Here is a 25,479-nt window from a genome sequence, read left to right as displayed (position 1 = left end):
GCTCCAGTGTATCAACAATGATGATGACGGACTATGATTGACAGCTCGCTCACGAGCGAGGGCGGGTCTGTGTTGAAACACTGCTGTCAATCAACAATCCTGGGAGGGGCGTCCGACCGTGTGACGTCACATGGTCGAACGGCTCGATTTGAGGCAGGGGAAAATATATAAGATTAAAACAAAAACACTGGATGGATTTTTATCATAATAGGATGGTTGTGTACAGGCACAGCCAACACACATTTCAGTACAATCAACTTGAAAAAGTGCATGTACCGTTATATGACCCCTTTAAATGTTCATTCTGATCTTTACTCGTGTCATTAAAGCCCCTTTCACACAGAGATACTGGGATGAATCCCGGAAAAGTCATCCCTGGATCTGTTCTGGGACTGCGAAATTTTACACTGCATGTATGAACCCATATTGACAGAGAACATTTGTCATTACACGAACGTTACATTTTAAAGTGAAACCGGAGCGCTTTGCGTTCATTATAAAAAGCTTGTTTATATTTTCGCGAGAGTTTGGCGTGCACCTGTGCATGTATCAAAGCGCTTCAGAGGCTTCTTCTCCTTTCTTTTTTAATGGCGGTTCGCAAGCTAATATAGTGCGTTACAGCCATCTACTGTAAGCATGGGATCAGAGACCTCCCTTTGAACCACCTCTTTATGGAAATATCAGGGCTCAAGCTTCCGCTGGCGCTGCGTGTTCAGCTCCTCCAGTGTATGCTCCGAAACCCTCACTGCCCGCGCGTGTACAATCTGTATTGTACAGATTTAGGATGTCCTCACTATCCTTTGTGATCTGTTGAATGACACTTTGGTGAATAAAAGTACCAATTTCTTTCCATAAGAGAAAAATCTGAACATTATTCCAAACTTTTGACCGCCAGTGTAAATATACAGGGTTGGGAGGGTTACTTTTGAAATGTATTCCACAACAGATTACAGAGTACATGTTGTAAAATGTAATTTGTAACGTATTTCGTTAGATTACTCATGGTCAGTAACCTATTCGGTAACATATTCAGTAACGTATTCTAAATACTTTGGATTACTTCTTCAGCACTGGTAGATTTGTTCACTTGTTTTGACAATAAAAACTCTGCCAGTACAGTAAGACAAAATACACATATTAAAAATAAATTTTCTGAAAACCTAAATATCTTATGCAGTATTGTTTCTATTGATCTTGTTTTAAGGATTTTTAGATATTTTTACAGGAAAATGTCAAAATTTATTTTAAAGAATATGATTTTTGCCTTAATATCAAAGGTTTTACTAAAAAAAAGAAATTATGATCCAACATGACTTTTCTTGTTAAAAAAATATGATCGTGTCTGGTAACATGTGCATGTAAAATGGCTAGAAATAGCATTTTAGCTTAAAGTAAAGCTGACAAATTACACAAGGTTTATTTCTATTTCTTCTGCTCCAACAAACTTAATTCAAACTTCTCTGTCTGCTCGTATGAATGTAACCCATCATAAGAAAGTGTTTCACCGTTGTTCAAATACACTTTGGATTGCATCATTTATATGTATAAATGTTATCCATCTGAAAGGACTAAATATTAAATTAAACAAATGACAATAAAATGCAAAGTAATCTCTTCAGTAATTAAAATACTTTTTGAATGTAACTGTATTCTAATTATTAATTACTTAAATTGTAACTATAATGGAATACAGTTACTTATATTTTGTATTTTAAATACGTATTCCCATTACATGTTTTCTGTTACTCCCTATATATAATCTATACCTAATCTTTTTTATATTAATTAATCATCCAACTTCTATCTATTCTTTAAATTAAATGTATGCTTTTCAGGAACTGCATCAATGGTGAAATACCTACTACTTCCCATTGCTGTATTAAAAAGACTCTTTTGTGTTATTTGTTGTTCCCCTTCTGTTGCTCTCTCCACGTTGTGTCAGAGAAGCGACACTAGGGGTCTCTCTTGAGCGCCGATATTCACCTCTGGACAATGAAAAAAGGCCAATGAGAGTTGGCAACCAGTATTTGCATGTCCTGCCCCCGGACATATGGGTATTTAAGCAGCGCAAATACAGGAGTTCATTCAGAAAATTTCTTCGGAGCCGATGGTCGTGCATGAACTCTGCTGCGAGTTACACACCCAGTTCCTGTTTAATCCTCTGATGCTCTGCATGCTGTTGGATCTGACGGCGCATAACAGCGGCTTTCTCCTTCATGCACGGCTGTGCATTCTTGCCCCTGGGCGCTTCGACAGCGCAGACAACTCGAAAGAGTTATTCTAAAAGAGTTAATTCTCTCTAAAGAGCAAAAACACAGCGGCGTTGAGCGTCCTTTTCAGGACGCGTCTTTTTAAAGACGATATTTCCGCCCCTGTGTAGTTTCTGGATGTGGTTGATGTCTCCCCACCTCTGACGGTCATAAAAACTGCCTTGCATTCCTGGGTTGCGATCACACGCAGGCAGCGCTTTTATGAATGGTCTATGTTTTCAGTGCGAGAACATAGCCATGACAGCATTGCGGTCGTAGGCTTTCTCTTGTAGTGAGAAAAAGCCGCTTCAGCCGCCCCCCGCGCCTCGCCTCCTTCCCACGGGATTGAGGCAGGCGCCGCGGGTGATGAAAACGATCTGGGGACAATGACGGGCTGCGTTTCGCCGGGTGAACCCCCTCGAAACCCCCCGCCTCCCCGGCACGCTTGCTGGTTTCCGTCCGAGCTCGGGATGAGCATTCTCTCCAATGGGTTATGTTTTCAGTGTGAGAACATAGCCGCGGCAGCGTTGTGATCTCTGCTTTCTCTTGTAGTGAGAGCCATCTCAGCCGCCCCCCCCGCGCCTCGCCTCCTTCCTACGGGATTGAGGCAGGCGCCGCGGGTGATGGAGAACGATCTGGGGAGAATAACGGGACGCTTTAGCGGGTAAATCCCCGAAAACCTCCCGCCTCCCCGGCACGCTTGCCTGCTTCCCTCGAGCTCGGGATTAGTGCGGTCCGCTTAACGGCCTACCGTCCGGTCCCTCGAGCTCCCTGGCATTGGATGATGACATCACCGCTGCATCGGAGAGCGTAACAGCGGCGTCGGATGCGGATAACTCGCCTGGGCCGCCACCTCCGGGTCTCCGCCCAGTCTGAGCCTGACGCAAGAAGGTCCGCTATGCTTCCCCGGGCTTAATTGGTTCCGCGGGCATGTGCGCCGCTCACAGCCGTGCCCCGAATTCCTTCCCGGACGTGCATGACGAGCTGAGCAAGCCCAGCTTCCTCACTCCTCCGCTCTCGCTACCCTCGGTGGTAGAACGGTCCCAGACCGCTCCCCCCCTGCACGCCATGGCCCCCTCCTGCAAGTCCACCGGGCCAGGGCACTTCAAAATGTGCACTTGGGTAGTCCTGTTCTTGACGTGCTACAGGAACTGCACTCAAACAGGCGATGGCCACGCTTTCTCAAATGCCCCCGTCTCCCAGCTCCGTCCATTCGGTGACACCACTTGACGACTTCGCCCAGCAGTCCTCAGTGGTGAAGAAACAGACGAAGGCTATTTTTCAAGCAAAAAAAAAAAAAAGCATCCTGCCCTGCCGCAAACCTGCCGCCAGGGGCCATGCCCTGTCTGCTCGCCAAGGGCGTCCTCCTGCGGCTTTCAAGAAAGAAAGAAAGTGGTGCTCCGCCTCAACTAACAAGTGAGTGGGCCCAGCTCTCAGCCCCAGCGTTGAGCCCCCCGCAGAAGTTGGACACCCATCGTCTCACGGACCCCCTTGAGGACCCAGAAGGCTCCCAGGCGCTCCTGAGACGACAGACCCAGAGACCGAGACGTTAGCTCCAGAGCTGGTAAGACCACTCCGTTCCCTGGTGGAGGGCCGGGAGGAGAATTTTTTGTTAAATTCGTTACACTCTATAGAGCTATTTCCTTGTTGTCTCTGGGGTCACCTGGCCCGCAAATGCCGTTCTCACGGCACTCTGCTTTCAGGCCTCAACAGTCCCGGCTCCATGGACGCGGTGTCCCCGCCTTCAGCCTCACGACTGTTCCCCGGCCGGCCGGTTCAGACGAGTCCAGAGGACGCCAGCATCAGACCTTCTCCTCAGTCACGAACCCGCCCCCTGCCGGGTGCGCGGAGCAAGGTAAGTGCTTTGAGTTTATTCTCAGCACCGGAGCCTTGGGACGCCACGTTGCCTCCCGACGCCGCGTTACATGTTCCGCACCGCTGCGAAGCCCCGCCGGGTACGTCCAAAAAACTTGTCCCCTTGGTGCCCCTAGCACGGAGCTTAGAGGCGTGGCTTTCACTGCCCAACCCGTCACGCTGGCTGCACCGGACCATTCGACTCGGTTACGCAATTCCGTTTGCCAGGTCTCCGCCCACGTACATTTTTCCGCAGTACACGGCCAACATGCCCATTCCCTGCGTGAAGAAATCGCCTCCCTTCTATTAAAGGACGCGATAGAGCCTGTCCCTCCAACCGAAACGAAGAAGGGTGTCTACAGCCCTTACTTTGTTGTACCCAAGAAAGGTGGCGGCTTACGACCGATCTTGGACCTGCGAGTTTTCAATCAGACCTTGTCCAAACTCCCGTCCAAAATGCTCACCCAGAAACAAATTCTATCTGGCATCCGGCATCTAGATTGGTTCGCAGCGGTAGACCTGAAGGACGCGTACTTCCACGTCTCAATTTGCCCTCGACATCGACCCTTCCTACGGTTCGCGTTCGACAGCCAGGCGTATCAGTACAAAGTCCTCCCCTTCGGCCTGTCTCTGTCCCCTCGCGTCTTCACGAAAGTCGCAGAGGCAGCTCTTGCCCCGCTCCAAGTAGCCGGCATACGCATACTCAATTACCTTGACGACTGGCTCATACTGGCCCACTCCCGAGAGTTACTATGCGCACACAGAGACCAGGTGCTCAGGCACCTCAGCCGTTTGGGGCTTCAGGTCAACCGGGAAAAGAGCAAGCTCTCCCTGGTCCAGAGCATCTCTTTTCTCGGTCTGGAGTTAGACTCAGTCTCAATGACAGCACGTCTCTCAAACGAGCGTGCTCAGTCAGTGCTGAAATGCCTCGCTTCCTTCAAGCCAGGCGCCGTGGTCCCGCTAAAACGTTTCCAACAGCTCCTGGGGCATATGGCATCCTCCGCGGCGGCCGCGCCGCTGGGGTTGATGCATATGAGACCACTTCAGCACTGGCTCCCGGACTCGAGTCCCGAGACGAGCATGGTGCCGCGGTACGCAAAACGTAAAAGTTACTTCTGCCTGCCGCTAAACCTTCAAACCCTGGACAGACCTCTGCTTTCTAAGGGCAGGTGTACCCTTGCAGCAGGTGTCCCGACGCGTTCTGGTCACAACCGACGCCTCCAAATTGGGTTGGGGCGCCGTGTGCAACGGGCGCGCAGCCGCAGGCCGGTGGAACCGAGGCCCGCTGCACTGGCACATCAACTGCCTAGAGCTGCTGACTGTTTTTCTGGCCCTGCAGAAGTTTTCCCGTTAATTCGGAACAAACACGTCCTAGTCAGGACAGACCACGGTCGTAGCCTACATAAACCGCCAAGGCAGATTACGCTCCCTCCACATGTCACAGCTCGCCCGTCGTCTCCTCCTTTTGGAGTCAGCAGCGACTAGAGTCACTGCGCGCCACTCACATCCCCGGCAACCTCAATGTGATAGCAGACGCGCTGTCAAGACAAAGCTTGCCCGGCGGAGAGTGGAGACTCCACCCCCAGTCGGTCCAGCTGATTTGGGACTGGTTCGGCAAGGCTCAGGTAGACCTGTTTGCCTCCCAAGAAACCTCCCACTGCCCGCTCTGGTATGCCTGGACAGAGGCTCCCCTCGGGGCAGATGCGCTGGCACACAGCTGGCCCGCGGATATGCGCAAGTACGCATTTCCCCCAGTGAGCCTTCTTGCACAGGTGCTATGCAAGGTCAGGGAGGACGAGGAGCAAGTCATTCTGGTAGCCCCCTACTGACCTACCCGGACTTGGCTTTCGGACCTCACGCTCCTCACGACAGCCCCTCCCTGGCGAATTCCCCTGAGGAAGGACCTTCTTTCTCAGGGACGGGGCACGCTCTGGCACCCGCACCCAGACCTCTGGAACCTCCACGTCTGGCCCTTGGACGGGATGCGGAAGATCTAGCCGGCCTACCATCGACCGTCATAGATACAATCAATCAAGCCAGAGCCCCCTCTACCAGGTATCTTTACGCTCTAAAGTGGCATCTGTTCACGGACTGGTGTTCTTCCCGAGCCGAAGACCAGGAGAAGTGCGCAGTTAGGTCAGTGCTCGTGTTTCTTCAGGAGAGGCTGGAGAGGAGGCTGTCCCCCTCCACCCTCAAGGTGTATGTTGCCGCTATAGCAGCCCACCACAACACGGTAGACGGCAAGTCTCTTGGTAAGCACGACTTAATCGTCAGGATCCTAAAAGGTGCCCGGAGGATAACTCCCTCCCGGCCTAACCTGTTCCCCTCCTGGGATCTCTCGGTCGTCCCTACGGGACTCCAGAGACCCCCCTTCGAGCCACTTGACTCAGTTGGACTCAGGGCCCTCTCTCTCAAGACCGTCCTGCTGATCGCGCTCGCTTCCATCAAGAGGGTCGGGGACCTGCATGCGTTCTCTGTTAGCGACGCTTGCCTGGAGTTCGGTCCGGCAGACACTTTCGTGATCCTAAGACCGCGACCGGGCTATGTGCCCAAGGTTCCTACCACACCCTTCAGGGATCAGGTAGTGAACCTGCAAGCACTGCCCCGGGAGGAGGCAGATCCAGCTTTCACTGCTGTGTCCAGTACATGCCTTACGTATCTACCTGGACCGCACACAGAGCACTAGACGGTCTGAGCAGCTCTTCGTCTGCTTTGGGGACAGCAGAAAGGGAATGCTGTCTCCAAGCAGAGACTCGCCCACTGGGTTGTCGACGCCATTTCCCTGCCTTATCACACCCAGGCCGTGCCCCCCTTTGCAGGTCCGAGCCCACTCCACCAGGAGTGTTGCGTCCTCATGGGCACTGGCTAGGGGCACTGCCCTAGCAAACATTTGTAGAGCAGCGGGCTGGGCAAGCCCAAGCCACTACGGGTACCCAAGCCACTACGGGTACCACAAGCTACCCTGTACTGGTATAGGTGCTCCACAGGTAAGGCCTCCTTCGGACTCCCCCTGTGTGTAACACCACGGTTCTGTCCCCTCTGGCGAGCGGACTCCCGTGCTTCCCTTAGGCAGTCACGGCTGCCTCGGTTGCCGTGCTGTATGTTCCCCCCTCTATAGGCTGGATCCACCACCGCACCGACTTTTCCACATAGGCCCTAAGTCAGGCCTCTGATGGTTTTGCCATTTAAACTTGCCTCCCCTCTCGGGTAGGCGTGGCCTCCGCAGGGTCTTCTCCGCCCTGAATAAGGGCTAAGACCCCTTTCCCTCAATGCGTGTAAGGGCCCCGGCCTAAGTTGCTCTATGCGAGAAACATAGAGAGAAAAGAGGCCCGGCCAGGCTTGGCCCGTTCCCAGGTTGGCGGCCAGCACCTTGTTCCCCCCCAGGGTAACGATAAGGAATCCTGATGGCTTAAATGGGGCATTGGGGAAGGGTACGTGCAGCCTGATACAGTTGGTCGTCCTGCACGTAAGAATACCTGCTCGCTCCTGTATCAGCAGTTCACGTACACGGCTCAGCGCGTGGCGCTTTTATAAGTGGACCCCTAGTGTCGCTTCTCTGACACAACGTGGAGAGAGCGACAGAAGGGGAACGTCTAGGTTACGTATGTAACCTCCGTTCCCTGATGGAGGGAACGAGACGTTGTGTCTCCCCTGCCACGTCGCTGAGCCGAGCCACTGTTGTGGCCGGACCATTTCCGGCTCCTCAGAAAAATCCTGAATGAACTCCCGTATTTGCGCCGCTTAAATACCCGTATGTCTGGGGGCGGGACATGCAAATACTGGTTGTCAACTCTCATTGGCCTTATTTCATAGTCCAGAGGTGAATATCGGCGCTCAAGAGAGACCCCTAGTGTCGCTTCTCTGACACAACGTCTCGTTCCCTCCATCGGGGAACGGAGGTTACATACGTAACCTAGACATTCTCCTTTCTTCCTTAATTCTTCTGATAGTTTATGTCTTTCCTCTATATACCTCCTGCATTTCATTAGTACATGTTCTACAGATTCACTTACCCCACACCAATCACATAATCCTGTTGGATGTTTTGCTATTAAATGCAATGTTATATTAAGTCCTGTGTGACCCAATCCGAGTCTTTAAATTATACATTCTTCTCTTCTATTCCTACCCAAATTCCTTCCTCTTCCCACCAGTGGTTGTATTAAGTATAAATGTCTGCCCTTTTCCTCATTATCCCAACATTGCTTGCCATATATGTGCTTTTCAACTATTGATTTGAGTGCTGATTTACTTATATTTTATTTGCATATTGATGACCTGCTTCAACATAGCTTATTTTGTCAAACTGTCTGTTTGCTCATTCCCTTCCACGCCAACATGAGCTGTAACATTTAAGTTTGACTGCTGCATTATAAAATCTGGAGGATTTCACCAATTCTTTACTTACTAATGCTTTCCTTTTGTCTGCTTCTAAACTTATAATAGGATCCATTGTTTCCCTCTCACACCTAAACCCCCTCTGATACAAAGCGAAAAATGTTTCTTTCTCCAAATGATACATCATTCAGTCAGTAATCATCCTTTCCATTAATTTACACAAGTCAGCAGTTAGAGCTATTGGTCTGTAGTTTAAGGGTATACTTGAATCTTTCCCTGGTTTCTTTATAGGAAGTATTAATGCTTCTTTCCAACTTTGCGGTAAAACTCACACCCAGTGAGTTCTCGCTTAATTGTTTAAACATACTGTAATTATGTTAATCCATCATACCCTGGAGCTGATGCCTTCATTCTCTTTAATGCTCTCTTTAATTCAGGAAAGGGAAAAGGAACATCCAGCAGATTATCCATTGATGCCCTTCTTCCCATTAAGTTTTGGAGTTTTTTTTTAACATCTCTAATTTGTCGAATTATCTGAACTATTTACTTTAGTAAAAGCCCTTCGAAACATTTGAGCTTTCTCTATATCACTCACTGCAATTTTCTCTCCCATACTTAACACCGGATATACATATTCTCTAAGAATTCCACTCGTCTTTGTGATCATACTCCAAACCTCCAGTACTGGAGTACATTTACATTTACATGAATGCATTTGGCATACACTTTTATCCAAAGCGACTTACATTGCACTTATTACAGGGACAATCCCCCGGAGCAACCTGGAGTTAAGTGCCTTGCTCAAGGGCACAATGGTGGTGGCTGTGGTGATCGAACCAGCGACCTTCTGATTAACAGTTATGTGCTTTAGGCCACTACGCCACCACCACTCACAGTACTCTTACCTATTTAATTACAAAAGGTTCTCCAATATTCTTTCTTTGCCTCCCTTATTGTTCTCCTTGTTTCTGCTTGAGCTTTCTTATATATTATCAGATGTTGCCAATTATGAGTTTTCTTCACTATTTAAAAAGCGTTCCTTTTCTTTTTGACAGCTATTGCACACTCTTCACTCCACCAGTGTACTTTCCTCTCCTGCCTCATTCCTTTGCTCCTTGGAATGCAATGTATTGCTGTATTCTGTATGACATAAAGTATTCCTATGTTTATCATTTCTATATTACTTCCTCTACAAAATCTACTCTGGGATTAAGCCATGTTTCTTGGATACATATCACATTGGTTTTACTTCCATGTGATTTAGATATCCTTTGAACTCTTGACCATTGGCAAAAAGACACATAGCATTCCATTGTAGGATTAGAATCATAACCAATATTAACCAAACCATAACTCCTGGCTAGGCTGAGTATCCGCTGTTAATCCTTCTCTAACTTCTTCCCATTTCAGCCCTCTCATATCCAAAAATCTCTCTGCTGCTTTAACTATAATCTGAATCTTCTCCGTCCTCCTTTCTGTCTGAGCTGTGCAATTAATTACTTCTGCTATAAAGAGCAAGAAGTTTTTCTTACTCACAATCAATGTATCATGTTATTCTTCCACTGAAAGCTATTCTCCTTGACTCATCACTCCCATTAGAAAACACCACTCTCTCCTTTACTCCTTGCTTAATCCTTACATCAACCGCTTTCACTGCTTATGGATACGTTAAGTTATACTTAGCTATTTTCTGCTGTACCTCCACTGCTCTCTGTCTAAAAAAGCCTCCATATGCCACATTATGATCTCCCCCACAATTACAGAATTTCACTCCCACTCCCTCTCCACACTTCCCATGATCCTGTTCCCTTCTGCAAAGTTCACATCTCTTCTTAGATTTGCATACCGTTGCAATATGCCCGTACCACTGACAATTGTAACATATCAGAGGGGTGCTACAAATGCTCTACCGAGCAGCTGATGAAACCTAACTTAGCCCAATATGGCAGATTTCCCCCTTCTAACCTTAAATGTACCGATAGGCAGTCAACTCTGCTCCCTTCTCTGTTCATTTGCAAATGACTAGCTTCCACAACTTTTCCTCACTCTAAATTCCTTTTGAACTCTTCCACTGTTACACCTAATGGACTCCAGTAATCACTCCATTCACGACCTCTGACCTACTGTCCTGCAGTTCACTACCATTTGTTTACACACCATCTTTAATTTCATTACTTTGTTTTTCTGTTCATCGTTACTACATGACACCACCAATGCACCATCTTGAAGTACTTTAGCAAATTTAATCTCACCTACTAGTTTCCTCAATTCATTAGTCAAAGCTATCAGATTTACCCATAATAGTCCTCTCCTAAACGTCAATATTATCCTATATTAATTCACACTCTTACCCCCTTCAACACCCTCTCCCTCACTATCTACAGTACTACATTTCAATCCATCCTGTTTTTCCTTTTTCCTCTTTTTTTATACCTTTCTTCTCTCTCCCTCGCTCTGCTTTTGTCCATCCTACCTCCATCTCATCCTCAGCTTCACCTGTGTCTTCTATGCCTCTATTAGTCTCTGATCCAGCCCCAGTTCGATTCCCTCGATATCTCGTCATCTCAAGTGAAATCTTTTTAAGACATACAGATCTATCTCCAGATCTGAAGAAGTTGCCCAAAATCATATGAATATTTGGATTTGTTTTGCTAACTGCTCCTCATTGTTTCTCAAAAACCTCCACCCTTGGCTAACTTTACTCACTGTTAAAGCACATCAACAGCAAACTGCCTGTAACCCGTGCATCAAAAGCATTTAATCTTCACGCTTTTCAAGAGCTACTCTGAGTGCGGTCTGTGGTGCGACTCTGTGATGGTTTCATTTGAAGGCAGTATTTGTAAGTCCCTGTCTGTGACTTCTCTTAAAAAGTCATCATATTATCTCAATTTCAGTTGCTTGATTGGAAGTCCCAGAAGAATGCTGGATGTGGGCACGAAACACAGTATGAAAACATGTTTCAATGACATAATGACATTAAAAACTATGGACAAATATATAACTATTGACATAAAGTTGTTGATAAGACTAGAAACAATATATTTACATTTTACTGCAAAGTATTCCAACATTTACAAAAATATAAGTAGTTTGAGTGTGTGGGAAGTCCGACTCAATTGCATCATTCACAGTATCTCATACGAGTGGATGCTGCAGTGCTTGTTTTGCCCAATTTGTTTACCGCAAATCTCTGAAAGGTTGAGCGATTCTTTGAGGATCATTGATAGTGATCATCGCAAGCAGTCATATCACCCTCTAGCTCTAGAACGTTTGCCCACTGAAGCACAGTAGTGTGGTGCCTGGTCAGTACCTGGATGGGAGACCATTCATAAGGTTGCTGCTGGTAGAGATGTTAGTTAGGCCAGCAGTGGGTGCTCACCCTGTGGTCTGTATGGGTTCCTAGCACTCCAGTATAGTGATGGGACACTGCATTGTAAAAAAGGCACTGTCCTGCAGATGAGACATTAAACCGAGGACATTAAACTCGGTCGTTAAAAATCCAGGGGCACTTCTCGTAAAAGAGTAGGGGTGTATCCCCGGTGTCATGGCCAAATTCCCCCCATTGCCTTGATCAATCATGGCCTCTCATTGGCTATATCACTCTACTCTCTCCTCTCCACCAAATTTCGCTGGTGTGTATTGAGCATACTGGCCACTATGGCTGGCTGCTGTCACAGCATCCAGGTGGATGCTGCACACTGGTGGTGGTTGAGGAGAGTCCCCTGTTCACTATGTAAAGCACTTTGAGTGTAGTGACGGAATTCCGCAATTAAACACAATAATAAAAAAAAAATGACATTTAAATATTGTGGACCGACGGCTTCAACAGAAGTCATTAAAAATGAATTTGCCTATTGAAAAACTTTATAGGATTTTGAAATTAATCAATTACATTTCCGAATGATACATTTCTGCTTTTACTGCTAGCAGTGACCAGACTCCATGTTAACAGTGGAGTTTCTGAAAAATTCTGACCCTGGCCTGAATAGTGTTGCTCTTTGAGAAATGTATCTTTCTATCTACTCATGGATTCTTGAGTATTATTCTTCATAACCTCAAATATATTTTTTATTTACTTGCAATTTCTAAATTTCTAAATTTCATGTTCTAATGCTAACAAAATGTAATTTGTCTCTTCATAAATCACTCAGATTATCTTCTGAAGATCCAAAATATCAACTATGAATTGCAGTAATCAGTCAGTCACTATCTATTAGTTTGCACAAGACAGAAGTTTTCAATTAGAAATAAGCATTCAGATAAAATATTGTATTATTTTGGATAATTAATTCACTTTTCTCTTTTTGTAAATTTGAGTCCAATAAAGTTGGAAAAAAAAATATCACTGCCATTCTGTACAACAAATTTTCTCACAGTAACACACGGACATTTATTAAATGGTTGTGTTGTTTTTATAGAGTGACCCTGTGACCCAGTAAAGAAAGAAAGGAATTATATTTAAAAAAAAATAGGTATATGTATATATACATACTGTGAGTATTTCTACACACATGACAATGTGTGTGTCTGTATGTACTAGCAATGTTCCCTTTAATGACCCTTTACCAACATGTTCAAGGAACAGTCATTTATCCATTTCTGGTTATCACATTTATCACTCAATCTTCTCAGATGGGACGACTTCCAGTAGCAGCTGAAGGTGCATGGTAATTGGCCCTGTAAGAGTAACCGGTTAAAGTTTAGGAATTTCATACTATATATGAAAAGTGAAGCAATTTAAGGGTAATAAAATCCTACCAATTAAGTACAGAGCAATTTCCAGATGAGTGACTGAGCCACATTTTGACAAAAAGTTTATGGTAATATGGTAGTTATTATTCACCAAAACACACTGTTCTCTATCATTGAGTTAAATCTTTATTCTCCCTTAAAATCCCCAAAAATATTCAGAAAAGGGTAAAAACAATGCAATAAAAACAATGGCATATAATTTATATAATTGCATACAGTATATTTCACTTATTAGCATATGTCCACCCTCTACTTACTCATGATGCGGCCGATCCAGTTGAATTTGAAATAAATGAAGGGTACATATAAGAGAAGACCGCTCACTATGAACACTGTGCAATACAAATACTCCAACTCAGGCTTTTCTATGATGGGTGCAAGTACCAGGTAACAGGACACAATCACCACTACAATAGGGATGATTATAGGAACCTGTAAGGAACAAAAGGCAAAAAAATTGATTTGTGGTACATTCAGATCATATGCTATAATATAAAACATACATATACAGAAAATAAAAACAGCAAATTAAAGTCAACACTGTCAAAGGCATTTTTTAAATTCATCTCCATAATGATGTGACATCATGACTGATGTGCTCTAACCTTTACAGGTCTGTGCAGCTCCTTTCTAGTGAATCGCATAACGATGAGTGCGAGGCATGTGAGCCCATAAAAAGCCCACTGAGCAAAACTGAAGTAGTTGATGAGAGTGTTTATGTCTGCTGGAATGATGTAGAAGATTGACAGGATGCCCTGCAAGTCAGATACAAGACCAAATATGTCATCACAAAAATAATGTATTGTTATAATTATGTAGTTCAAAAATAAAGTGTTTATTTATCAAAAGAAGAAAACAAAGTGTTGTTATCGAAAGGTGTCATGAAATTCTGTTATAGCCAACAACATTATGAAGGCCTTATATTCATTCCCCTCTCAGCCAGAGTAGAAATATTTGAATACAGTTCTTATAACAGTAGTCTTATCTGATGTGAGATGGAAGAAATAGAGTTTAAGTCTTGGGGATGCAAAAATGACACAAGACCTACGTTAAATATAAGAGCTGGTGCGGGTGTGTAACGTTTCACACTGATGTACGACAAGATCCTAACCATGTGACCTTCCCGTCCTGCCACGTATGTCAATCTAATGATTGCACAAAGACACGACAGACAATGAAATTTAGGCACAGAAATTTTTTTCAGCATACACTGAACCCAGTGTGCAGATTTCTATACAAATGTTCCTTACCTGCCTGAGGTGAAACAGCTCCCATTGGCAGCACCAAAAGTGGAGAAGACCACAAATAAAGGTACAACCCATGCAAATGGGTAGAGCACTCTGTCACCAAAAGTCTGCAGAGTCCCAATAATTTAGTTTTCAATCAACAAGGATAAATTAATTTATTTGAAAACTCTAAAGCTGTATTTCTTTTTCTGATAATACACACTCACCACAGCAACGGCAGAAGATTGTAGAAGTTCAACAGGGGTCATGACACTGAAATATGCTATGTTGACAAGTATATAGCACACAGTAACCAGGGGAATCCCAATAATGATTGCCAAGGGAAGGTTTCTGTTTGAATAAAGAGACAGTCAATAACACATTAAGACACTGATGACACAATGTTTGACTAACCAGTAAACGTTCAGCACATGAAATTTTGTTATAGTACAGATGTTACATAATTAATCAACCAGACCTTTTAAATCAGACTTCAGATATGAAGTATCCCACTAGTCAAGTCATTTTTATTTGTATAGCACCTTTCACAACACACATCGTTTCAAAGTTGCTTTACAGAAAATCATGCATTAACAAAAAATTAAACTGTAATATCTATAATGTCTTAGAGTCATAGTTTGTGTAGTTTGATAAAATACGATTGTGAATTGTGTTCCAAAATAAGTAATTAAATAATAATTGTATTTAGAAACCCAGTGAGCAAGCCAAAGGCAACTGTGGCAAGGAACACAAAACTCCATAAGATGTTGTTTAATAGAGAAAAATAACCTTGGGAGAAACCAGACTCATTGTGGGAGACTGTTCCCCTCTGGCTAACATCAAGAATAAAATGCCAATATTACTTATGTATAGTGCAAGTCATGGTTTAAAATGATTAAACTAAGTAAGTGTTAAGGGTCAGTGTTTAAACAAAGATTTAGTTTGAACTGTAAGATTAATGACTAATGTCTTTGAAGTCCATCCTGCATTAACTGCAGAAGTTCACATAGATGCAATTGTCCTTGTTAGTAGGCTGATGAAGGGATTTGTTAGCAATTAATTGATAGTCTGTATTCCATTATAAGAGTGTAGTCCATCAACAGACAAAGGTGATGCAGGCAGAGATCAGTGAGGTGCATCGCAGTTCAACCAGCTGGTAATTTCGGCGAGGTCTATCCTAAGTTCAAGGTTCGGGCAATGGCATATGAAGTATCCCATGTCTTATGGTTGGAGTTGGCATCAGTTCATCCTCTGAAGTCCATCGTAATAGACTGAAGTGATGTTTGGCTGGCACCAGCTGCTATTAGTCATCATCACTCAGAGACACGTAGCAGTGGAGTCCAACACGAATCAGGAATGGAGCTGGATCCAGCAGGTTCTGTGACCTCAGGATAGGAGTCCCAAGGTTGAGACAGGGAAACAAATAGAATAATATTAGCATAGATGCCATTCAATTTATTGCTGAGTTATATCATAATCAGTGTTTCTGGTTTCTGTTTCCGGCAGTCCTAATTACAGCAGCCTAATTGTGAGTTGAAGGATAAATTAGGTGTATGCCTGGCTAAATAGATGAGTCTTTAGTCTAGACCTAATCTGAGTAAGAGTGTCTGCATCTCGAACATTGTTAGGGAGACTATTCCATTGTTTAGGTACCAAACATGAAAAGGATCTAACTCCTTTTGTGGATTTTGATATTCTAGGAACTATTAACAGGCCAGAATTTTGCGATTGTAATGAACGTGATAGAATATAACGTGGTAGATGGTCACTTAAGTATTGCGGAGCTAAACCATTCAAAGCTTTGTACGCAGTTAACAGAATTTTGAAAATGTATATTAAATATAACATGTAGCCAATGTAACAACAATAAAATGGGGCTATTATGATCACATTTCTTGGTTCTAGTCAGCACTCTAGCTGCTGCATTTTAAACCAATTGAAGTTTATTTATTGATCTTGCTGGACATCTTCCCAGTAATGTATTACAATAATCTAGTCTTGAACGCATTAATACATTTTTCAGCAGAAGCAATAGAGAGCATGTGTCTGTAATGTTTGGTGCCCAAGGAGTGGGCGACTCCTGGTGCCCCAAGATGGATGACGGTAGAGAAACGCAGAAGAAGGATCCCAAGGGGCGGTGGTTTCAGGGTTGGGAATGGATTCGGAGGCCTGGGAGGTGGCCACAGGGCAGGGACTGGATCAGGAGGCCTGGGTAAGGCGGAACTGCAGAAGGAGGAGTCTCTGGGGAAGCGGGCGGAGCCGCTGGTGGAATAGTCTCTGGGGGACCGAGCGGAGCCGCAGGAGGAATAGTCTCGGGGGCAAAGCCATGGAAGGCGGAGCCGTAGAAGAGTCTGGGGAAGGAGCCGTGGAAGGCGTTGAGGGCAGAGCTGAGGGTGGTGGAGCCTAGGGAGTTGAAACCAAGGGAGACTTAAGGAGAGGAGCTGAAGGCTGAGCTGTGGAAGACTCTGGGGGCGGAGCCAAGGGAGGTGGAGCCGTGGAAGAATCTGGGGGCAGAGCCGAGGGAGGCAGAGCCATGGAAGAGTCCAAGGGTGGAGCCAAGGTAGGAGGAGCCAAGGGAGACTTAAGGAGAGGAACTGAAGGCAGAGCTGAGGGAGGCGGAGCCGTGGAAGACTCCGGGGGTGGAGCCAAGGGAGGTGGAGCCAAGGGAGACTTAAGAAGAGGAGCTGAAGGCGGAGCCGTAGAAAATTCTGGGGGCCACGTGTGGAAGATTCATGGAAGACTCCGGGGGAGGAGCCGGGGGGTGGCGGAGCCGTGGAAGGTGCAGCCGTGAGAGGCTTGGGGCTGAGAGCCATGGAAGAGAGCACTGGCAGAGACTGGGGGATGACCTCTGTGGTTGTGAGCACTGGCAGAGACTGGGGGATGACCTCTGTGGTCATGAGCACTGGCAGAGACTGGGGAGAAGGTGCCCTCTTCCTTCTCTTTCTCCTTCGGCCAAGGGAGCATGGTTACGGGGACGGTCGAGGCAACAGGTGCAGGCTCTTTAACCATGGCAGGTGTGGCCACTGGCTCTTTGACCGTGGCAGGTGTGGGCACTGGCTCTTTGACCGTGGCAGGTGTGGGCACTGGCTCTTTGACCGTGGTCGCTACCGCTGGCTGTGGCAGGGAATCAACCACCAGAAACAGGATATGATGAGCCCCCCCAAAAAAAATATTTAGGGGAGTTGCATGGAGTGGAGTTACATAGGAGACAGAGGGCGAGGAAGGAGTCAAGGAAGCTGGGGCCGAGGAAGGCTTGGAGTTACCGCCATAACCCTCAAGGTGAGGAGAGAAAACTGGGAGAGAAGTTATTTTGGAGAAAGAGGGTAATGTGGGTAGATGGAGGATCAGAATAGCGGCAACATATTCCACCAGGGAGAGATTCCCCACCTCAGGAAGTGCTGTTGTAAAGTAAAAGTTTAACCCCATACCATAAATGGGCTTGAGGTCCTGAAGTCTGTAGCAGCGAGGCGAAGGAACCTGGTTGAATATTCAAAAAGGGGAAGATCCTGCCTGAACAGTTCCAGGAATAAACCTGTTGGCTCCATGCTCAAGTGGGTATGGATAAGTGGATCCATATTCTTTGTGGTTTTGGTCAGTCCTTCTGTAACCTTTGGTGCCCAATGAGTGGAAGAGAGGAGACACAGGAGTCGAATCTTTGATTATTTTAATTACAATAACTAGAGTAGAACAAACGCTGGAGTGGAAACAAACATGACAACTCAAACATTAACGTTCAAACATTAACATCACAATTCAAGGACTGACAAAAACTGAACAAACTAGAGGGTATATATATACACTAGGAAACTTAATGAGGGAATGACACACAGGTGGGGATAATAATGGAGTGATTAGGGCAGTGGATGCTGGGAAACGTAGTGCTGGGGAAAACTTAAAAATAAGATTCCTTGAACACGGTGGAGACAAAATGTGACAGTGTCGTAATTTAGCAATTATTTTTAGGTGGAAGAATGCTGTTCTACAAGCATTGGTAATTTCATTTTCAAAGGACAGATTCACAGATTCACAGATCAAATATAACACCTGAGTTCTTCGCTGTTGAAGACGATGTAACAGTACATCCAGTATATCTGTTACATCGTCAAATATAATTTGACGATGTAACAGTCAAATTATATTTTAGCGGCTGGTTTTTAGAGGTTTTTGTACAATAAATAGTACCTCTGTGTAATGGTGTTCACTGGAAAGGAGAAGGCGAGAACCGGCTTGACAATATAATTGATATTTTAATTGTAAACTGAAACAAAATACACAAACACACACATGACGGACATGTCCATCTCTCTCTCCCTCACAATCCTCCACAGTCGGCCTTTATCCCTCTCGGAGGCTTGATTAGCCTGATAAGGGAAAAGGTGTGTAGAATCATGACCCGGAAACTTCTGGCCATCCAATCTTTGATTTCTGCTAATTTGGAAAATTGTGAAATTTTGTCAGGTTTTGAAGATATATAAATTAGGTATTGTCGGCATAACAGTGAAAACCACGATTCCTGATAATATCTCCCAGAGGAAGCATATATAAGGCCCAAAATCATATAAAAAGGCCATAAATCTGATCCTTGTGGCACTAAATCCTGAATGAAATTGTTCATATATACTATTTCTCTGTAGAAATGAATATAGTTGTAAGGACACTACCTTTTCTAGTATTTTTGACATAAACGGGAGATTTGAAATCGGTCTATAATTAGCCAGTTCTCCAGGATCAAGTTGGCATGTTAATAAGCGGTTTGATGCCATTTTTAAGTTTCTTGGGACATGTCCTAAGGATAGCGAGGAGTTAATAATATTAAGAAAAGGTTCTGAAATTACAGGGAATACCTCTTTTAAGAGCTTAGTTGGTATTGGATCTAAGAAACATGTAGTGGCTTTTGATATTTCGATAAGTTTTGTTAGCTCTTCATGACCTATGACAGCGAAGGATTGAAGTTGCACGTGAGGAAAAATATGAGACACTGTTTTCTGAGGAACTGTGACAGATGATTGCATAATTCCATGGTTATTTCAATATTATCAATAAAGAAATTCATGAAGTCATTACTCTTGTGCTGCGACGGAATATTTGGTTCTGTTGATGCTTTATTCCTAACCAATTTAGCCACAGTATTGAATAAACACCTAGGATTGTTGTAGTTATTTTCTATGAGTTTGCAAAAATGTACTGACATGGCAGCTTTTAGTTCCTGTCTATAGCTGCAGACACTGTCCTTCCATGCACCACGAAATACCTCTAATTTTGTATTCTTCCACTTGCGCTCCATTTTCCGAGCTGCTCTCTTGAGAGCATGAGTGTGATCATTGTAACGTGGTTAATTTTCTTTTAATCGAAGGTGGGCTGCATTATCAAGAGTGCTAGAGAAGACTGTATTTATATTTTCTGTTATTTCATCAAGTTCTTCTAGACTTTGGGGCTTATTGAGTGTATGAGATCATTCTGGATGATTATTAATAAAGATATCTTTAGTGGACGAAAGAATAGATAGCGTGGTGTAGATTGACTAACATTAGCTGATCGCAGCATACAAGAGACTAGGTAATGATCTGAGATGTCATCACTATGCAGAAGAAATTCTATTGTATTCTACTGTGGAACAGACACAGTCTCTATGAAATATCTAGGTGATACAGTCTCTTTGTGTTGTAGTTTATGTGACCTGTGTGACATCTCAAAGCAGCTAGCAGACGTTCGGATTAACTAGTTTGTCTGCTTCCTAACCTGGGCCCCAGGTTACTAGAGAGGAGAGTGGCACCTTCCCTGGAGGGATGGAGTCCATCTCTCTTTAGCAGGTCAGGTCTACCCCAAAAACTCTTCCAATTGTCTCTAAATCCTACGCTATTCTACGGACACCACTCAGACATCCAGCCATTCAGGGACACTAATCTACTATAAACTTCATCACCACGTCAAGCAGGGAGGGGTCCAAAGCATTATTAATACCGACATGAATAACAATTTTAGAAAATCTACGTTTAGCATTTTCCAGCAAATTTGATCTGATATCAGATGCAATGAGCCATGGAAATGCATTTAACAATAGTGGCGGGAGTCTCTATTTCCACGTTCCTTACAGAATCACCAATTATTTGGGCTCTTTCAAAATTATTCTCAGTGGGTGCATCACTGAGTGGGGAGAAACTATTGGAAACCCTAATAGGAACAGTAGAGTCGTGTTGCTTTGCTGAGCGAGTATTCCGCCGACACGTCACCCAAACGCCATGCTGCGGGGAATCTAGAGTCGGAACCAAAGTGTGTGTGTTGCTCTCTATTATACCTGCATCCGAAACAGTATCTACCGGCTTCTCTTTCTCACTGACCTCCGCTAGCATTGGGATGCATATCTCTAACTCATTAACCTTCTCTGTCAGCCTGACTAATTCCTTACAAATATCGCATGTGAATCCCTCACTGCTGACGAAAGACGCTATAGTAAACATGTGACATGCAATGTAGGAAGAAAAAACATGAGCATATGCCATGACTTACCTCAATTGTTTGTTGTTGTTGCTGTATGTTCCTGAGTGGTGAGTGTTTGCAATCGATGTGAATCCCCCATGCAATTGTTTGTTGTTATGGTTGTTCTTGATAAGTGGTGCTTTGAAATCAATCCAATAATCCGTGTAACACAGAGGAGAAAAATGATTGCGCGCTGTAAAATGCACGCAGTTTAATCGCGATAAAAATAGAAAGCGGATGCATGCGGAAAATGCATGCAGTTAAATCGCGATAAGAGAATAATGCAGGGGGAAACTCGATGCACACTGAAAAATGCCAGATGTTAAGGATTAAAAGCTGAAATCAGATTGATAAACGATGCTAAAAAAAAGCTAGCAGGCTACAAACACAGACTTGAGCTAGGCGCCAACAGCAACAGGTAAAATACACACAGATGAAACCGTAGAAAAGGGGAAAAACCCAAAACACGTGGTAAAATGGCAAAGGATAAAATTATGAACATATGAGAATAAGAATAAGCAATGCTAAGCAGGCTACAAACATTCATGCAGCGTGTCGTCAGCAACAGGAACAGGAAGTCAGGAAGAGTTAAACTATGATGTCTCACCTGTAGGGATTTTTCAGCTCTTCTGTTATGAAGTTCAGCTGATTCCTTTGAGGGGGGTTGTGGTAAGAAAAGAAAAAAGGATCTTTAAGCTTCTTTCAGTCATGTCAGTTATTCTAACTTTTAAATGGTATACTTCTATAGTCTATGACAGGCTAGCCTCATACATAAAGCTGTGGATTTAGAAAATGATTATGTCGACTGTCAGGGGGCTAAAAGAAAATCTTATTACATTTAAGGTTTGACAAGAACTCAATGTTTTCCATTTCAGATTGTCTCCAACGTGTAGCCTACTGACAATTACTGCTTATCGGATGCTGCTTCAACAGAGAAATTATTACATTCTGTGAATGATTCTCAGGGCTGCCAAGGGTAAACAGGCTAAAAGCAAAGGCAAAAAATTTACATTCTTTACATGCATTAAGTATTACAAAAGATGTAAACTGCTGTTTAACATTAGGCCCATTTGCTATATTAAGCAATTATTATGCAAGTTGTCAGTACTTTACCATCCATCATAAGCCCAAAGGCCGTTGTAAAAAGCAAGGCCAATTGCTCCAAATGACGTTGTTCCACCTGCAAATGGGTCTCTAATGTTCTGTGTATTCCCTGAAAACAACCATAACATAATAAAATGGCACATTTGATTGATCTTTCATTGAACATTGTCAGAGCTCACGCTATCTAGACACACCTAATCTCTATGCAATGACTAAAGTCCTCATTATACAATCAAACCTAATTTATTTTCCTTTAATTCAATAGAATCCGCATGAAATCATGATATGATATCTATGATATAATATATATCTCAGTTCCTTATATTAAACAATAAAATACTGGTGACATTTATAATATCATGTAATTTCAGAGTCAATAAAAATAGTATCACATCAGATTTCAGATATGATTGTTCTCTTGTTGAGTGGATATATTACCTTGAGCCAGCATAACAATGCCTGCAACCACTATGACGATTATAATCAAGAGTTTAGCTGCAGTAAAGATGTTCTGCACTCTAGAGGCCAGCTTCACACTCAAACAGTTCACACTTGTAATGATTACTAATGAAGAGGACAGAAAGAGGGGACCAGGACATTCAAGAAAATCTTTCCTTTAGTGTTTTGCATGATATGAGAGTAAGTAAATTATGAATTTTAATTTATATATATATATATATATATATATATATATATATATATATATATATACACATACAGTACAATTTACAATGTAAACAGACTTGTGCATACAGATACAAGCTGCAGCCAGGCATTTGGTGATAAATTGAGGAGGGGTGCATCCTGGGTAAAATGGTGTGGAGGCGTACTCCGCACAGCTCAAGGCAATAATGGAAAATGACGAAGGCTTTAACACGATGATTGTGGTCCAGGAGTAAAGGTATGCAAGCAGTGGTCCAAACCCCTCCATCAGGTATGGATACTCTCCACCAGACTTTGTGATCATTGTGCCTAGTTCAGCATAGCAGAGGGCCCCTGCATACACACACACACACACACACACACACACACACACACACACACACACACACACACACACACACACACACACACACACACACACACATACTGTTCAAACAAACTTCTGTTTCGCTGTGTTCATGATGAGGTCAATGAGTCCATTACAGAAAGTTCCTCTGCAGGCAGAGTCAGAATTAAACCAAAGAGGATTTCTCTGTCTTGGGAATTTCCCCATGCAGAATGTGACTGATTGAGAGTTTCTGAATGAGTGAACATGATTAACCTCCTTGACATCACAAGTCTGCCCAACTATAATCTCAGCAGTGAGTGCTGGATAGAAATTGGACTTAGTTTGATATTCGTAACACATGATGCAGTAAAACAACTGCTGCAGCTGATGGAGCAATTGAATATATAGTGGATGTTAATAAAAAAGCAACCTTATGAGGTTTAAAATAAGTTTTATCGTATTACCTACATCATGGGAAGGTTATATAATTGTAAAAACAAAACAAAAGATGATGCTTACACTTGCCCAGTTATCTTTTTTTAAATTTTTCTCCCCAATTTGGAATGCCCAATTCCCAACGTGCTCTAAATCCTTGTGGTGGCATAGTGACTCGCCTCAATCCGCGTGGCGGAGGACGAATCTCAGTTGCTTCCGCCGCTGAGACCGTCAATCCACGCATCTTATCATGTGGCATGTTGAGCGCATTGCCGCGGATACATAGCATGTGCGGAGACTATTCTCTACGCCATCCATGCACAACACACCGCACGCCCCACCATGAGAGAGAACCACATTATTGTGACCACTAGGAGGTTAACCCAACGTGACTCTACACACCCTAGCAACCGGGCCAATTTGGTTGCTTAGGAGACCTGACTGGAATCACTCAGCATACCCTGGATTCAAACTCGTGACTCCAGGTGTGGTAGTCAGCATCAATACTCACTGAGCTACCCAGGCCAGTTATCTTTAAATTATGAAGGTTTATCAAGCTTATTTAGGTTTTTGTGCAACCCATAGATAATGGCACTGTTTTTAGATACTGACCCAGTGTAGCCAATACTCCACACGCAGCCCACACACACAAACATGGACCCACTGCTCCAGTTCCCTCCAGAACCGATTTAGGAGAAATGAAGATCCCTGAGCCAATCATTGTTCCCACTATCAGACTGATGCCGCTTATGAGACCCACCTGAAACATTTACAAATAAAGAGTTAGAGTCATTTTTTTCATTCAGTATACAATTGTGGTAAGGTGATATTAAAACCATCTAAAAGGTGGGACCTGGGTAGCTCAGTGAGTATTGACTACCACCTCTGGAGTCGCGAGTTCAAACCCAGGGCGTGCTGAGTGACCCCATCCAGGTATCCTAAGCAACCAAATTGGCTAGGGAGGATAGAGTCACATGGGGTAACCTCCTCGTGGTCGCTACAATGTGTGGTTCTCGCTCTTGGTGGGGCATGTGGTGAGTTGTGCGTGGATGCCGTGGAGAATAGCATGGGCCTCCACACGTGCTCTGTCTCCGCGGTAACGCGCTCAACAAGCACACGTGATAAGATGCGTGGATTGACTGTCTCAGACATGGAGGCAACAGAGATTCGTCCTCCACCACCAATGCGCTCTTAGTCCTGGTGGTGGCATAGTGACTTTAGGCGAGTCACTATGCCACCACCAGGACTAAGAGCGCATTGGGAATTGGGCATTACAAATTGGGGAAAAAAGGGGAGAAAAAAACCCATCTAAAGGTATGACAAGACAATCAACTTTAACATATAGTAAGAAGTTGTATTTTTTTGTCACTTATATGAGCTGATTGTTTTGCCTAAACGTACTGGTCTATATTACAACAACAGTCACAAATATAGCTGTAAGCAGCGATACCGGGGTCAAGCCAGTTATTGGCACCATGAGCAGGAAAAGAACCTTTGTGACATGTTTTTGATTAGAGTCCGATGAACAGTGTATGAGGAGTTAGAAAAAGTTAATTTTCAATCATTAAAAAAACATTTATTTTTTAAATAACTAAAAATAGCTAGTTCTTAGAATTTTTGACCAGTATGTGGTCTGAAACTGTTGAGGTACTATCTGGGCATGATGGTTGTCATGCAGGAAAGCATTGAAGAGTTACAGTGGATCCGGAAAATATTCACAGCGCTTCACTTTTTCCACATTTTGTTATGTTACAGACTTATTCCAAAATGGATTAATTTAATTATTTTCCTCAAAATTCTACAAACAATACCCCATAATGACAACGTGAAAGAAGTTTGTTTGAAAATTTATAAAAAACTAAAAAAATCACATGTACATAAGTATTCACAGCCTTTGCTCAATACTTTGTTGAAGCACCTTTGGCACCAATTACAGCCTCTAGTCTTATTGTGTATGATGCTACAAGCTTGGCACACCTATTTTTGGGCAGTTTCTCCCATTCTTCTTTGCAGGACCTCTCAAGCTCCATCTGGTTGGATGGGGAGCGTCGGT

General features: G+C 44.0%; 1 protein-coding gene across 4 annotated transcripts in view; it reads right to left on the bottom strand.

Annotated features, from left to right (window-relative positions):
• The window catches only part of LOC127651343 (b(0,+)-type amino acid transporter 1-like), a 56,508-nt gene that overhangs the window by 9,289 nt on the left and 21,740 nt on the right, over positions 1-25,479 (bottom strand). For 3 of the 4 annotated variants that reach the window (XM_052137127.1, XM_052137122.1, XM_052137129.1), the window contains 11 exons: positions 24,039-24,186; positions 22,754-22,996; positions 22,439-22,564; positions 22,010-22,109; positions 21,504-21,548; positions 14,647-14,770; positions 14,444-14,547; positions 14,242-14,338; positions 13,799-13,948; positions 13,451-13,625; positions 12,304-13,118 (listed from right to left, as the gene is read on the bottom strand). In XM_052137127.1, coding sequence (XP_051993087.1) covers positions 13,057-13,118; positions 13,451-13,625; positions 13,799-13,948; positions 14,242-14,338; positions 14,444-14,547; positions 14,647-14,770; positions 21,504-21,548; positions 22,010-22,109; positions 22,439-22,564; positions 22,754-22,996; positions 24,039-24,186 — 1,374 coding nt within the window. In that variant the 3' untranslated portion in view covers positions 12,304-13,056. Of the gene's footprint in view, positions 1-12,303; positions 13,119-13,450; positions 13,626-13,798; positions 13,949-14,241; positions 14,339-14,443; positions 14,548-14,646; positions 14,771-21,503; positions 21,549-22,009; positions 22,110-22,438; positions 22,565-22,753; positions 22,997-24,038; positions 24,187-25,479 lie in introns of those variants that run through there. The other variant, XR_007971563.1, reaches the window with a different exon arrangement.

Source organism: Xyrauchen texanus, chromosome 1 (assembly GCF_025860055.1).
Source record: "Xyrauchen texanus isolate HMW12.3.18 chromosome 1, RBS_HiC_50CHRs, whole genome shotgun sequence".
Classification (NCBI taxonomy): domain Eukaryota; kingdom Metazoa; phylum Chordata; class Actinopteri; order Cypriniformes; family Catostomidae; genus Xyrauchen; species Xyrauchen texanus.
Note: the sequence above shows the minus strand (reverse complement) of the source record. Positions and strands in the feature narration are given on the sequence as shown.